The following is a 17,169-nucleotide window of genomic DNA, read 5'->3' as shown; positions in this document are numbered from 1 at the left end:
AAGGGCATGGCAACAAGTTTGTCTGTAAATGGTAGAATTTTGACGTAATACATCTATATTAGGTAATTAACTATACCTAGTTCCACGTTTGTCAAACTTAGTGTCTCTTGGATATCAGGATCCAAGTTCACTAAAAAATTCTACAGTTTTAAGAAAGGTCTTTTTGAAGTCAATGATCTATTACAGAGCTATGCATTTTTATTACTTGATTAAGGAGTTGCACAGAATTCACCTTTTACCCTTAAAATGTGATAGAAAGAAGGGAAAAAGTGGTTAATATTATTCAGTGTATCTGAGAAAATGTGTTTTACATTGGCAATTTCTTTTTCCAATTCCATAACTCGATTCATTTCCATAGAAAGCTGTTTTTCATCACTTGTCAGTCCTTCTTCTTGACGAATCAATTTAGCCACAGAAATCATAAAATCCACATATGCTATACAAGCCTGTGAGAAAAAAACAGCACTGAATTACTGGACAACATTCTAAATATTCATCATAGTGCTTTAACTTAATTTTTTTTTCATTTCAGTATTACTTTTCGGTAACAAAGCATAGTAAATTAAAACCCTTTCTAAATCCTAACAGAAATGACCTGGACAGATTCTTAGAAGGTCAATGTGCCTTACAGCAAAGCAATAAAGAATAATTTGAAAGTGTTGTAATTTATAATAATTGTGGGATGGAGATTTTTAATTTTCAATAAAATTATTTTAAATTGCCTTAATGAGAAAGCAGTTGCAAATACTCAGTAAGCAACAATACTTCCTTCTCTTAAATAATAAATTCCTTTAAAAATCTTTTCTTAGATTTTTCTCTTCTCATATATATCATAGTTATTTTTTCAATTATTCATGAAGAGATGGTCACAAATTCATATAATATTACTGGGACATCTTTATATCTGTCTTTGCAGGCCATGCAGTATTATTTTTTATGAGATTGTGCTCTTATGAGCTCCTCCAGGAGCTCATAACTAAAACTATGGGTTTTAGTTAATACCATAATTAGTTCTAGATACTGTGAAATTTCATTACAAAATATTAATACCATGGATTTAGCTTTCAGTTTTCTGAGAACTCAAAATTCTTCACATACATTTTAATTTTTCAAAAGTTATAAACTAGTTGTATTACTGACCTTTTAAAGAATAAATAAATGTTGTATTCAAGGTCAGAGGCCATAACATCAAGAAATGGAGTCCTGCTTTTGTCAATCTCAACCTATTGCTATTTATTATTTATTAAAATAAATTGTGAACTCATCTCATTAAAATTTACTCAAAATTCAAGTTCCCAGCAACAGCCTTACTACAAGCAGGTAACTGATATTAGGAAAGACATGATAGACAAATCAGGAAGAGGTAGACTCTTCTATGCTTCTAGGACTTGTTCAAGGGTGACTACAAAGGAATATGATCCAGTGCTTAACTTTTTCACAGTTTCAGGAGGATTTTATATCCCTATTAAGTGATAGTAAGTGAAAGAGGCCCACTTATAGTTACTGGGAATGCACAGGCACATTTGGATTTACAACTACTCATGATGAAGACCAAATCTAAAACCAGTAGGGAGATGAAAACAATATTTTATTAAGCAAGAATCTAAGCAAATTGTGCACAGTATTTGCTTACAATGATCTTTATTAGATTCTGAGTCAACAGTTGCCCCATGGATAAATAGGAAATTTTGAGTTTTTTTACAGGTTATGACAATAAAAAGTTTTTAAAAATAAACCTAATCACTATGGTCACCGGAGTGAAAAGATGATTCTGTGTTCTCGCCAACACCATTCTTTTCCAATGAAAGGTGATCAGAGTTGTTGTTTCGCTTTGAAGTAAACAACTGTCTGAGTTTATACTTCATGGGACCAACTACTCCAATGTATAAGCATGCAGTGTTTTGCATTAACTGTATTTCAAAGCACATATTTTCATCTGCCTTGGCATGGAATTACTATTGACTGTGAAGGTGATGATAATTTGAATTTCCCAGTATCAATTTACTGAATTTTTTTCCCTCTCTACTATAAGACATACTTCTTTGTTAATGAAGTGAGAAAACAATAACCAGAATCCTCTTGTGCACTTTATTGACTCTGAAAACTAGTTTCACTCCAGTATCTGTATCCTTACAGATATATTTCAAGACTAGAGCAACTGGCCTAAGGCAAACACAAGAACTTTTGATGATACTTCTAGATTACTAAGCTGGAAAAGTTTCCCAGAAAATTGGAAGCATATGTCACTGGCTTCAGGGATGCTTGGGATCTTTATGCAACTATATGGAATGTTCTACTTCCTTTAATGAGTTTGACTACATGGTAACTACTCCAATGTGACTGCTATCTTATTATCTTGATCATCTTTCCTGGTTTCCAAATTTATCTAGTGTTGTTAGAACCCTGGTTTACTGCTGCTGTTAAATACTTTTTACAAGATATGATTCTACCTCAAGATTTTCATTTTCTTCTTAGAGATCCTTATAGATATGTAAAAGGACAAATAATGCTAATTGTCATGATTTGGGGAGAGCGAAATCAACAAATACTTTAATATTTAAATAGTCCATTAGTGACATAGTTTTTAAGTTGAAACTGAATTTTTCCTTTTTTTGCTACTGAGAAAACAATTAATTATTATACTAGGACAGGTGCCAGAATCTGCTATTTCTTTTGACAGTCACAAGACAGCTTCTTTGGATCTTTGGAATAGTAATTCAGTGATCCTTCTTATGAAGAAGGTCCCACATAGACATCATGTAGCCTTTCTTAAAAAAGGCTTTCCTTTAAAAATTATTTTTTGCATACACTAGCACTTACAGTAGCAGGTTCAAAGACGATAGTTTGTTTTAAACTGTTGGGTAAAATCTGTATAATAGCAGTTTTGTGGTTTTTATTACAAACTATCAATGAGATGATATTTTTCAGTACTCAACACCATGAATTTTTATTTTAATTAGAACTAACCTCATTTTGAGGATCAAACAATGGTGTTTAGAAACTGGCTCTGTTTAGAAATTGGGGTCCTCTTTATTAGAGAATGTTTGTTTGTTACAGTCACCAAAGAAGAGAACATTGTCATTTGACTACTGTTTTCCAAATGTGAATATCAATGCTAATGAAAGAAAGCAAGACCTAGAGAGGAAAAAAAAAAAAAAACCCCGGGCACTCTGGCTGATATTTGGGTACCTTGATGCTCTACCTACCTACAGATCAGGAGTTTCATTTCCAAAGATTCTCTTCTGTGCCACTTAGGTTTTACCAATATTCTGCCTTTTCTTAAAGGAAGAAAACCCAGATAACATGGGGCATGATGTGACTAAGGATCCACAGAACTGAGTTATTCTTAGCCACTGCTAATGAGGGATATTTAATAGTGCTGCACAGGAAGTTTCCTGTGGGAACACATAAGGGACCCATTTTGAATGAAATACCAAACAGGAAGGATATATTGCCTCTCAAAAGGTTAGAGAACATTTTCCTGTTTAAGCAGTATGTCAGAGGCATGTAGCTGCCAGCATAGAGAGACTGGCTCCTTGCAGAGCGACTCCAGACAGACAGAATCAAACAGCCATTCCTGGGCATTGGAAATGAGAAAGTCCACAAATGGAGCAGGATTCTATAGCAGGAAGTACACAGAACAAATGAGGACCCACCATGGACAAGCACGGAGACTGTTTTGGGCTTTCATTAGGTCATTATTGAAAAGAAACTGGAGATTTGTACAAGAAATTATATAACTGCTATGGTTTGTTGCAAATGTTTAGAAAACTGCATATTGTTCTTTTCACAAACTAAGTTCATTTGATCTCAAAAATATCCTCATTGTATTTGCTAAGTCCCAAGTTATAAAGCTCCTTTCTGTTTTGTTAAATATGTATATCTGGACTGAATTAGTCTACTGGTACTCAAAAAGGTCAAAATGAGGTCAGCAGTCCCTCATGCAAGATCTGTCTTACCAAGTCAAGGCTATGTGTTACAGTATCACTAGATCCACAATATATCACTCAAACACATAGTGGCTGAACAGTTTAAAATACACCAATGCTACGCTAAGTTTCAATTTCACAGAAAAGTTTCCTGAAAACCTCCCTGTTGCTCAAATGTGACTTCTCTAAGTCAAATGCAGGATATAAATGTACTACCTCTCCCCGACCCTCATCCCCCCATGTGGGACATGACTTCCAGGGATGAGCCTCCCTGTCACTGAGGGATTATTACTAAACATCAACTAGCTATAAATCTGGAAAAAGATCTTGACCAAAGGGGGAAATGGTAAATCCAAATGAGTTTTTATGGCTAATAGATTTCAAAGTGAGTGGGGAGGTCATTCCAGAGGTTACGCTAATGCAAGTCTCCGCAGGATCTCATTGACAGCCACAGTAAACAGTGCCTCAAATAACAGGATGCCTGAGGGCTCTAGGGACATCCAGAAACTACAAGCAGGGCAGACAGTTCAGGAATTAAATACCCTGTCAGTGGGTCTTACTTTGGAATTTATGTTCTCCAGTGTAACAGAGTTAGACTCATTTATAAGTTCTTTACATATGGCTCTTCTGCTCCTTTTATTTGAACCCATGATTTCCACTAAACTTGATAAATACATGTCCCAGAGATTTAAATCTTTGGTCTATCCATGTGCCAGCTGAGCTCTGAATTTCAGCAGAGTTGCAACACCTAATCTTCAAGTTCATTGAACTCACCCAGCACAACTAACAAGGAGATGATGATGGACAATGCCCATCCCAAGGAAAGAGAGTATGTGCAACTGCAAGCAAGGTAGTTCCATCCATTATCCTATGGGATCTAAGCTCCCTCTCAATTAGAAGCAGAGTGAGCATCACCATCCCCAAATACTCAAGAGTGGGGAATGAACAATGGACTAAAATAGACTTATTATTATTCTAGCAATGGAAGAACTCTTATCATTGATATAAAAGCAGTGGCCACCAGAGGTTCTGAAGGATGGGAGAGGGAAGAATAGGTGTAATAAGGGGGCATTTTGGGGACATTGGAATTGTCCTGCATAAAATCACAATGATGGATATAGGCTGTTACATATTTTGTCATAACCTACAAAATTGTGCAGTACAGAGCGTAAATCATAATGTTAACATGGCTAGTGGCAATGCTTCAATATGTGTTCATCAATTGTAACAAATGTACCACACTAATGAAGGATGTTGTTAATGTGGGAAAGTGTGGAAGGGGGAGGGGGTGGGGCTGCTGGGAATCCCTTGTATTTTTTATGTAACATTCATGTAATCTAAAACTTCTTAAAAAAAATACACAAAAGTTTTCCCTTTGAGAGCCACCTCTAAAAGTATCCTAGGTCTGCTCACCTTGCTACCATCCTAGTCCATTACCTGGATTACCATGTGACTGCCTCTCTTATCTGTTTCTGTTACTGCCCATTCTTTTTGAAAACAGCAGCCAGAGTGTAATTAAATATATATATATATATATATATATATATATATATATATAATCACACCTATATACCCACCCACACACCCTTGCCTCCATTCACTCATCATATCACCATGGTTTATTTCCTTTCAGTGTATCTTATTTACTTAAATTATTTACTTGTTTCTTTATTGTCTATCCCCTTCTATTAGAATATGAGTTCCATGAGAATAAGGACCTTTTCTGGCTTGTTTTCCTTGGTATTCCTAGTGCCTACAAAAGTATCTGTCACATAGGAGATACTCAACGACTATTTGTTGAATAAAAAAGTGAAGTTAAATGTTAAATATATGAAGTAAGTTGTATTAACTTCCTAGTTCATTAGAACTTCTACTCTCAGCCTAAGTCCTGAGCAGTTTCTCTCAGCTTGTATTTTGGGTGAGTGGGAAAACAAAATTTTATCTTGGTTTAATCTCAATTCCAGCTTGAACCTTCTCATCTAAAATCTTGCAAATATCAGCTTGTGCTCTTTCCTAGCTAGGTACAGCTTGGAGAATTTTCCTGGTCTGTGTCTTTTCCAATGCTGACACACAGACCCTGTGGCTCCTCTTTCTGCTTTTAGTCCATCATGGCCATTTTTCCAAAGTCTCTATCCTTATTCTTTAAATGTCTCCATTTCTTATAAATCCCCAGTTTTTCTAAAAGCTCTAAGTTTCTTCATAACTCTGCCTCTCCCCTTCTGCTGCCATGCCCTGCAGCATTGCAACCTACAGCGTCTAATTTCCAATTCCTTCCTCACCTCATTGAGGCTCTAATTATTTAGCCCAGTGATTTTCTCTTTTCTTTTAGCCTTGAAATGCTGTGTTCAAATAAATAATATTGCCAATGTGTAAACAAGTAAAATCAATCCTGATGAATTTTCTCGAAGTATGAGTATATAGGAGGGTGTGATGGCACAGAGCCCTGACATTGGCAAATGCAAAGTAGACCTTAAGTTTGGAAGCCACTGCCTTAGCCTGTTCTACTTTCTCAGACAAATGTCAGCATAGAACATAAACATATATATGGCCCAATTATGCTCAAGTATTTTGGATTTGTAAATGACCAATTTCCTTAAAGAAAAGGACAAAGTAAAGCTTAGCCTTGATGATAAGTTAAAGAGGCGGATACCCCTCTCATTGTGATAAAGGCACAATTAGGTGCTATCTAGCTCTTGAGACCATCATGGGTTTACTCAGTCCAGCTGTCTATATTTATATTTAATAAAACATATAGGAGCTTTTTTAACTTGGGACTTAGTGAACACAAAAGAATTTTTTTCGAGACCAACAATTCAATTTGTAAAAAGAACATACAGTGTCCCAAACATATGCAACAAACTTCAGAAGCTATACAAGTTCTCATAGGAATTTCCAGTTTCTCTTTATTAATGACTTGATGAAAGGATGGAGAAAGAGAAACTTTGAGACCAATTCCAAATCATCCCCAGTACAGAGTTCAGGAGCTCTTCTGCTGTCGGTGAATCAAGATATACAAAAATTTTCAGGTGGTTGATGGCCAATCCCGAGAATGGGAATAATGATTTTATCAGCATTGAAATTTTGAGCCTTGTAAGGAACAGAATTATTTTGAAGCACACTAATTCTGTCCTTTAGGGCAGGGCAGTTGTCATTAAGAGAATTCTTTAGGTAATTAGAATATGTCAGACCTGAGGTCCTACCTATTGAACAAGGCAGATATGGAATAAAAGGCTCTTCTATGGACCTATTTTGAATACTTCTTCATCAAGGGCAGAGGTCTCTCTCTGAGAAGAAAGGGCTGTTCTACATCACCCACCTTATCTAGGTTTGACTAATGGCAGTTTATCTCTACACAATTTGTTGGGATTCAGTGTGTGGCTTTATCTCTAAACAGAGAGATACTGCGTACAATAATAGTTCCTTCTGTGGTTAAACACACCTCTCAAAGTAATCTAACACAGATTCTGCCCAGGCTATTAAGACCACCAACACCAGCAGACGTGTTCTAAACTGTTATAAATTAAGTCAACTGGGGACTAAATGTATATTCATTAGAGTGCTATGCGGTGTGGTGTCTGCCGAATTCAGACTAGAGGGCAAAAGATGATTCATTTAGATAGGCGCTTGGCACTAGATTTCTTGTTCTTTTTGAACATCTAGTGCTCTTTTGTTGTCCTAGTCAAGTACCTTAGGATTCTCTTCACAAAAGGACTAAAGAGCCATGAGTGAATTAGTCCCTTTTTTCCTTTGTGAAACTTCCCTTTAATTCTAGTATGGAAAGTGGTCAAGTAGTATCATCTCTCTCCCTTTTCAACAGCAAGATTTTCCCATTTGTATTTCTAGAAGGCCTACCTGAAATCTTATGTAACTTAGGAAAAAAGAAGTTGAAATATCCTAAACTTAAGGACCAAAACCATTTGGGGAAATCAAAAATTTCATATTAGAAAGGTCAAATTTTCATTCATATATAGCAGAAAAGATAAGATCCCTAGAGTAAATTATTATGTTTTCATGTGGTATACATTGCAGAATTTTGTACTTAATCAAATTTCAGGGTTATCTTTATGTCAGAAAATTTTATTAAAAGTAGTTGGGCAAGTGATATCACGATAGCCTGCAAATATTTTAACAAGTTGCAGTTAAATGGCATATCACAGTCTATCTAGAATGAGATGAGAAACGTGATAAAAAATATGATTTCACTGAGTACAAACATGCTGTAGCAGTTTGATGTTACTTATGAATTCCAAAAGAAGATAAGGATTATGTCTGTGAACTGGTCTATTCCTCTGGGTGTGATACTCTTTGATTGCATTAAATTTAAAGGCTGTATGTTTACTTGATTAAACAAGATTAGGGCTTTGATTCCATCGCATCAGTAGGACATCATCAGGATTGAGTCCCCAGCCCCTTGGTGGGCTATATAAATGGACACACAAGAAGACACACAGAAGAAGACAGAAGAGAGAACTTTGTCAGTTTTGATCCTGGAGCCCTGTGGAGAGACGAACGATTTGCCTGATAGTCTACAGGTGCCCTTCTGAAGAGAACAGAGCAGCTGAGAAGCCCTGAGAGATAAGCCCTATGCCAGACTACAGCTGAGATTTGAAGAAGCTGGGCTCACAGAGTGGTAAAAGGAAGAAGGAAGGAGAGACCAGGAGAGATCTCTCTCCATCTTGCTTCAACATGTGGCAACTGACTTTGGTGAGAAACCAACCTTGAGTTGGACTCTTTAGGGCCTTGTAACCGCAAGCTTTTACCCCAAATAAATCCCCTTTATAAAACCAACAGATTTCTAGTACTTTGCATGAGCACCCCTCTCAGCTGGCTAATACACATGCCTGTGACAAAGTCTCTGAGTTTGCTACTGGGTTACCTCAACTTTTTCAATGTAGGAATATTTCAAGCCCTTTATTAAATTTTAGGCACTTACTTCTCAGTTTTTATATAAATTATCCCTTATTTTAGGTCTGCTAGTTAGTGTTGTTTTTTCTTTTATCTTCAGAAAGCCATTCTTTTCTATTACTCCACCTATCTTTGCCACTTGATTCCTGAAAAATTTCTTTGCCAGTCCCTTCTTTCTTCATCCAGCCTCAATAGTGAAATAGAATGTATTATGGAAGCTCTCTGCTTAATTGCAAGAAACTTTCTTTTGGAAAATGGAGCATTTCACTAAGAGTTAAAGGCTAGAACTTCTTCTTGACTTTATTATCTATTCAGTGTAGATCCCTTATCAAGGAATCTGCAGTCCTTCTGCACCTAAAGACTGAGAATTCTCAGCCTGTTGTTTAAATTATTGGTATGTGGTGAGGTCTCCATATAGATGACAGTATGCAAAATGCAGTATGATATCTGTTTTAAAGAGGCAGGTGGGGAGAAATACAGTTTAAAAGGTTGCTGTGAAAGGGTAATTTGACATCAAATTGCCTGAAACAAGCAATATTTTCATTTCTTATCTTCTATTCAAAGGGGCAAGACCTTATCTAAAGCAGATATACCTTTCTGAATGTCAGTATGATCCTTCTTCCCTCATGTTTTGGGAACCAGAATTAGGATTTAAAGACATATAAGCAATTCTCAATAAATCTAGTAACTGAGGATTACACATCTCTAGGAGCATAACACTTGACAAGATCTGTTTATTTCCCGGGTAGGAAGCTTTGCATAAGATGCCAAGCTAATAAGACATGTCAATTTTATAAAGCATATATTTGTTCAGTGTTTGTACAAATGTCAGTATGGCCTTCAGCCTTATATTTGGCCTGTGCAGCACTGAGTTAACACTTTTCGATTATAAATCCCTGAGAAATGATAGCATCTGTCTGTTCTTGTGTGGCACTTTATGTCATGTACATGAGCTGGCTTAATTAATACTTTTAAAGGAGAGTATTAATTAAAACTCTCCAGGCTTTTGGTAGACGTATCATTGTCAACTGGAAAAAGACTGGAGCATGGTGACCTCTAGTAGCTATTCCTGCTCATCTACTCACAATAGAAGCCTTTTCGTGGAATTGTTCTGTCAATCACACATCCTACTTTCTTGAGCTACAGGGATGGGCAGGCACTGTCATCTAGCTAATTAGAGGACCCAATCCCCTGTGGAGGACCAGGTGATATAAGCAAGTCCAAAAAGAGCCTTTCCTCCGACATTGATAAACACTGGGAGAGACGGAATTTTATTTTTCTAGATTGTGAAGCTGTAAATGCTCACCTTTGATGCTACAATGGAGATATCCATTTTTTAAACATCTCTACATATTTAATCTAGAATGATGACTGGGAAAATAAGAGAAAGATGGCTCAGCTCAACTCCTGGAAACAGCAGCTATGACTAATCCATCCCTAGAAAGTTTTGTTATGTTAGCCAAAAAATGCTTACAGTTAATATTCCATAGCTGACACATGGAACCTTTTTGTTCTGTTTCTTTATTTGTAAAATGAGGGCTTAGATTAAATTTTCCAAAGTCCCACTTAGCCCTCAAAGTCTGCACATGTGTGACTTTAACCAGAAAAGATATATAATCCTGTCATAAAAAATATGAGAATATATATCATTGAGTTTTGATTGCGCCAAGCCATGTTCCTTCTTTAATTGAGAGGGAGGTAAATAAAAGGAAAAGGAACTGAGATATTTAATTTTAGAATGATAACTAGAGGAGTACAATATGCATTTCTCAAAATACAACATTTAAAACTGTCAGAATAAAAGCAAATGAGTTTGAAAGCCAGAAATGCCATTAACAAGAGAAAAATTAGGTTTTGTGTTTAAGGAGGTGAGAAATAGTTCTTGAAAACAAAATAAGTTATCTATTTTCATTACTCAGTGATGTAGCAACACAAGGCATTTTACTATTTTGAATGCCATGCAAATGTCACAACACAAAAATTCCATTCCCAAGGTATTAAAAGCAAAAACATACACCTGTGAAGTGAAACTTGTCTTACTGTGTAATTGTAGTAGCTATTTTCACTGTGTACTTGAGGAGTTTAGTATTAAGATTATGGAAGATGATTCCCCTAGCAAAGCAGGAGCTCTGTGACTGTTTTAGTGGGTTATTTAATTTATCTCTCCTTACCAAATACATCGAGGACTGAAACTGGGTGGGAAGATCAAGAGGGAGTAAGGGCTTTAGAATAGGAAGTAGCAGTCTGTCTCCAACTGCCAGGGTAGGCGGCCATAGTGAAGGGAGGATCCAAAGATGATGGCCCTAAGTGGCCATGGTAGCTGCTGAGGGTGGGGAGTGGGAAGAAGAGATGTGATGTGGGGGCATTTTCAGGACTTGGAGTTGTCCTGGGTGGTACTTCAGGGACAGTTACTGGACATTGTATATCCTCCCATGGTCCACTGGGTAGACTGGGGGAGAGTGTAAACTATAATGTGAACCATTGACCATGTGGTGCAGCAGTGCTCAGAGATGTATTCACCAAGTGCAATGAATGTCCCATGACATTGGAGGAGGTTGTTGTTATGGGAGGAGTAGGGTGTGGGGGGTGGGGGGGCATATGGGGACCTCATATTTTTCAAATATAACATTAAAAAAAAATAATAAAGACAAAGAAATTTTAAAAAAACCAAAGATGCTGGTCCTTGCCTTTGCTCAGATTGGCGAACAGCAGTTGCCTTTGCTCAGATTGGCAAACAGTAGTTGATCAGTTCTTTTTTTGGCAACAGAACCCCACAATACAAATAACATAGGGTTCTTGTGATTGAGAAGGGGTGAAACCTCCCCTTGTACCCAGCTCCTGAGGCCTATTTGCAGATCCTAGGACTCCACACTCTAGTTTGGAAAAATCATTGGCCTCCTGGTGACCCCATGTCAATCCCCATAACTTCTCTTAGATATTTTCAATAAAATAATGTGAAATGCAAAAGTACAGGACTCATCAAATGTGTAAATACACTTCAGGCAAATTGAATATGACAGAGGAATGGGTCGAGAGAGGCTTCAACCTCAAGGTTGTGAAGCCATACAGACTATCAGAAGAGAAAAAGGCAGTGACTCATTGATGGCATGGAGCTAAAAGAGGATCACTAGGACCAAGGCTCTTTCTACAGAGGGGAATAAAGGTTCTGGAACCTAGCTAGAGCCAAGGGAATTTCCAAGAGGACACAGAGGAGGTGAGGCAAGAAAAAAGTATGAAGGCTTTAAAGACCAGGGAGAGAGGTAAATTTGTTGTTCCCAAATGGATGGGACTTTTTTGCACCTGAGGGTGGATTCCATTACTAGCCTAGAACCCAAGAGTACTAGGACAGCCACAGAGTGCATGTGACAAAAAAGGCCAACAGTCAAAGTGAAAATGAGAGTCCACATTCAGAAATGTGTGGGGAAACGTAGTAGACCTGGCAGTGCCGACGACCTGCACTTCTTTGGACTCCAGCTTTTAGAGTAAAGGCTATGAAGGCTGAATTGAAAAGAGGAAAAGAAATAGATGGTTTGTAAGAAGTCTGAACCAGATAATCTGAGATTAGACCTAAATTATGTTAGGATAAGTGATCTGTGCTCAGTAAATCATTTCCATTAGCTGAAGGCGTCCTAGACCTCACACTTACCCAAAGCACAAGGTGCAGAATCAAAGAAGGGCCTCCCAGAGATCAGGTTCTTTCTTTTCTTTCCTCTTGTATTAGTCAACCAAAGGGGTGCGGATGCAAAATACCAGAAGTTGGTTGGTTTTTATAAAGGGTATTTATTTGGGGTAGAAGCTTACAGATACCAGGCCATAAAGCATAAGTTACTTCCCTCAACAAAGTCTACTTTCACGTGTTGGAGCAAGATGGTTGCCAACATCTATGAGGGTTCAGGCTTCCTGGGTTCCTCCCTTCCTGGGGCTGGCTTCTCTTTCCTCTGTGAGCTTACTTCCTGGGGCTCCAGCATAAGGCTTCAGCATCAAACTCCAACATCAAAAAAACCCTCCAACTCTGTCCTTTGCCATATCTTTTATCTGTGATTCCTCACCCACCAAGGGTGGAGCTCAACACCCCACTGGCACCAGAGGTTTGCCTGATTATCAAGTAAACCTCTGAATGCAATATAATCTAATATGCCCAGAGGAAAAGATCAGTTTACAGACATAATCCAATATTTCTTTTTGGAATTCATCAATAATACCAAACTGCTATACCTCTCTTCTTCTCCCTTAACCACTCATCCACTGATTCAGCAATATTTATTGAATAATTACTAAGGATGAGTAACTGAGCTAGGTACTGAAAATACAGCTATGAATAAGTGAGACCTGATACTGGTACTACTGAGTTTACAGTTTTTAGAAAAAAATGGCATTAAAAAAACAAGAATAAAGAAACCCAGGTGCTGTGGGAGCATACGGATGTCTAGTATAAAGTTCCAGGGAAGACTTTCATGGAAAAGGGACATTTAAGCTGAGACTTAAAGCATGAGACAAAAAGGAAGAGTGCTGGGCAGGTGGGCATTGTGTGTGGGGCAGAGGGAATAGCACAGGCAAAAACGTGTAATTGAGGCAATCCATTTTGATCACTGATACATAATGATATTAAGATTTTTGCCAGCTTTATAACTTCTTGACTAGATATTATTTACCCTTCTCATCATTGTTTTTCCCATGAAGCAATAAAATTCTAAGAAAAAAAATGCTTAAGGGAGTTGATTTCTTTCAGATATAGCAGGGTGGTGGAGAAATTAGAATTAACCTTTATTATAATTGGCGGTGGATGCAGAGGGAAGTAAGTGGTGGTGATTGGGAAAGACCAGCAAATATCATCAGGGAAATAAGAAGAAAATTGAGATTTCTTTTCCCTAGCTACACATCCTCCCTCTAAGAAAGACTGGATTTAAAAGAGGGGGAGAGGGGAGCAGATGTGGCTCAAGAAGTTGAGCACCCACTTCCCACATAGGTGGTCCCAGGTTTGGTTCCCAGTGCCTCCTGAAGAAACAGAAACAAACAAGTAAAACAAATGATAAAACCAACTCAGGGAAGCACATGAGAGATCTCTGATTCAATCCCCAGGCCCTCATACCTCAAAAAAAAAGGGGCGGATGAGGTGGGTACAGAAATATTCTGGTAATTAGCCAGGTATAGCATGGCAAGTAAAATTTATCTCATGCCAACTCCTTTCAACTAGAAGGAGGTTGCTTGGAACTTAGAGCAATGGGTTGAGAAGGATTCTAAGGTCTGAGGTAAGCAGAAAGGAGTGCTGTGATCATAAGCCATGGTTACGAAAGGGGGCAGGCAGCAAGCATGCTATGAGTTTGGTAGTCTGATGAAGATTATGGGGGACACCTAATTTGAGATGATAAAAACTTCTGGGCTACAAGTGCCTGAGTTTTCTTTATTGTTTTGTTCATATAAATAAGTATGCTAGTAGGAAGTACTACTCTTAGAAAGTTGGAATGATATAAACCAAAGACACAGAGAAAAAAAATTCTACCTCCATTTCTATAGTTCTTCTGCTGAGTGTCCTAAGGGAAAACATCTGAGCCTCAGATTTCTCACCTATAAATTCTATAAACAGAATGTGTTACTGCTTCTAAATTTGATTAATGCTATGTTATTTGACTACAAACACATATTTCCTGAAGTCCATTGGTATCCAAGTTCCTCTTTTTCCTTTTAGTAATAGAATCTCCCCTCCCAGCAACCAAGTTTTAGCAGGACGCAGGGTCACCCAGGCCAACACTACATTTTCGAGCCTCCTTTGCTTTCACATGTGGCCACATGACTGAGTTCTAACCAATGGAATGTGAACAGATACATATGCAACTTCTGCATTCCTTACTTATGTAAGTAAGGAAATTATTTGGATTCTTTTGAAGCCAATAGCTGCAACTCATATAATAGTCAAATTGTACCAACCTTAAATAGCCCACACCCATTTGATTATTTTGTACTATTAATTGTAGCCTTTTGAAATGAATTATTTTCTTCATTTGGATGTTTTCTAGCCATTCAAAAAGATAACCTTACAGTGACTTTATTCCATGTTATTACGCTTAATCATTAAGCAAAATAATTGCTGGGGGAAGACTTCTGGGAAGATGGAGGACTAGAGAGGCAGAAGATTACTTTTCCTCCAGAATAATAACTAGAGGACAGGCAGAGACTGTCTGGAAGGCCATTCTGGGGCTAAGGGAACCAGCAGAAGGCTAGACACCACCCAGAAGAGAGAGAAGTGAAGGAAAGGAGTCTCTGCTGGCTGGAAAAATCCCATGAGTAAAGCTACAGCACTAGCTGCTAGTGCCCATTCCCCCACCAATGCAGCAACCAGCAGGGGTACCACTGACCCCTGACAGGCAGCTGTGGACTGAGGGGGTTGCAGGGGCTCTCTTCCCAAGATAGGGGAGAAGGAGGGACACAGTATACAGCAAATTCAGATTTTGGCCAGCAAACTTGGTGTGGTGGGTTGGAGGGGTGCCAGCACATAGCTACTTAACAGAAAGCCCTAGACAAGAGAGAGAAACTGATCATCAGAGTAAACTCTGCATAATACTCAGATGCCTAGACATTAGCTTACAAGCCATACTGAAAAAGGAAGATATGACTCAGGTAAAGGAACAAATCAAAGCTCCAGACAAGACTTAGGACTTGAAACAACAAATCAACAATGTTTATACAAATCTCCTAAATCAAAGCATGGAGTTGAAGGGCAACAGGACTAAAGAAATAAAAGACATTAGGGGAAACGGACTTTGGCCCAGTGGTTAGGGCATCCGTCTACCACATGGGAGGTCCGCGGTTCAAGCCCTGGGCCTCCTTGACCTGTGTGGAGCTGGCCCATGCGCAGTGCTGATGCGCGCAAGGAGTGCCCTGCCACGCAGGGGTGTCCCCGGCGTAGGGGAGCCCCACGCGCAAGGAGTGCACCCATAAGGAGAGCCGCCCAGCGCGAAGGAGGGAGCAGCCTGCCAAGGAATTGGCGCCGCCCACACTTCCCGTGCCGCTGATGACAACAGAAGCGGACAAAGAAACAAGACGCAGCAAAAAGACACAGAAAACAGACAACCGGGGGAGGGGAGGGGAATTAAATAAATAAAAATAAATCTTTAAAAAAAAAAAAGACATTAGGAAGATGCTGGGTGAGCATAAAGAAAACTTGGAAATCTTGGATAGAAAAATAACAGAACTAATGGGAATGAAACACACAATAGTGAGATTAAAAATAAAACAGAGGCATTAAACAGCAGATATGAAACCATGGAACAGGTATCAGTGACACAGAGACAGAAGAGCTGAAATTGATAAGTGAGAACAGTAAGCAAAAAGAATGAAAAAAATTGACCAGGGAAACAGGGAGTTTAATGGTAACACAAAGTGCAACAAACAACATATGTGACATGGAAGTTCCAGAAGGAGAAGGAAGGGAAAAGGGGTAGAAAGCGTTTTAGAAGAAATAATGGCTAAACATTTCCCAATTCTCATGAAAGACATGAATACACATGTCCAGGAAGCACAGTGTACTCCAATTAGAATAAATCCAAATAGACCTAAACCAAAACAAAAAATATTCGGAATGCCAAATCCCCAAAATAAACAGAAAATTTTGAAAGAAGCAAGAGAGAAGCAAGACATCATATACAAGGAACATCGAGTAAGCCTTAGTGTGGATTTCTCTCCAGGAACCATGGAAGTGAGAAGGCAGTGGTTTGATATAATTAAGGTACTGAAAGAGGAAAACTACCAGCGGAGAATTCTTTATCTGGCAAAACTGTCCTTCAAATATGATGATGGGTTTAAAATAATCACAGATAAACAGAAACTAAGAGAGTCTGTAAATAAGAATCCAGCTCTGCAGGAAACACTAAAGGGAATTCTGAAGACAGAAAAGAAAAGATAACATAGAGGTTTGGAGGAGACTGCAGAAGTGAAAACTATCAGAAAGGGTAACCAAAAATGTAAAAAAAAAAAAAAGACAAAAATAAGATATGACATATGAAAACCAAAGTATAAAATAGTTGAACTAAGTAATACCTTTACAGTAATAAAATTGAATGTTAACAGATTAAAGTCCCCAATCAAAAGATATAGGCTGACAGAATAAATAAGAAACATGAGCCATCCATATGCTATCTGCAGGAGACTCACCTTAGACCCAAGGAATGCAAATAGACTGAAAGTGAAAGGCTGGAAAAAGATATCTCATGCAAACAGTAACCAAAAGAGAACAAGGGTAGCTATACTGGTGTTAGACCAAACAGACTTTAAATGCAAAAAAGTGATGAGATGCTGAGGTCATTATACTAATAAAAGGCACAAATCCACCAGGAAGGAG

The 17,169-nt window shown here is 38.1% G+C and overlaps 1 protein-coding gene across 3 annotated transcripts in view; it reads right to left on the bottom strand.

The window, feature by feature from the left end:
- MME (membrane metalloendopeptidase) overlaps positions 1 to 17,169 on the bottom strand; it is a 120,153-nt gene that overhangs the window by 54,778 nt on the left and 48,206 nt on the right. For all 3 annotated transcript variants that reach the window (XM_004448464.4, XM_004448466.3, XM_004448465.3), the window contains exon 9: positions 312 to 446. In XM_004448464.4, coding sequence (XP_004448521.2) covers positions 312 to 446 — 135 coding nt within the window. The remainder of the gene's footprint in view (positions 1 to 311; positions 447 to 17,169) is intronic.

Source organism: Dasypus novemcinctus, chromosome 4 (genome assembly GCF_030445035.2).
Source record: "Dasypus novemcinctus isolate mDasNov1 chromosome 4, mDasNov1.1.hap2, whole genome shotgun sequence".
NCBI classification, from domain to species: Eukaryota; Metazoa; Chordata; class Mammalia; order Cingulata; family Dasypodidae; genus Dasypus; species Dasypus novemcinctus.
The sequence above is the reverse complement of the archived record's forward strand: the minus strand, read 5'-3'. Positions and strand labels throughout refer to the sequence as shown.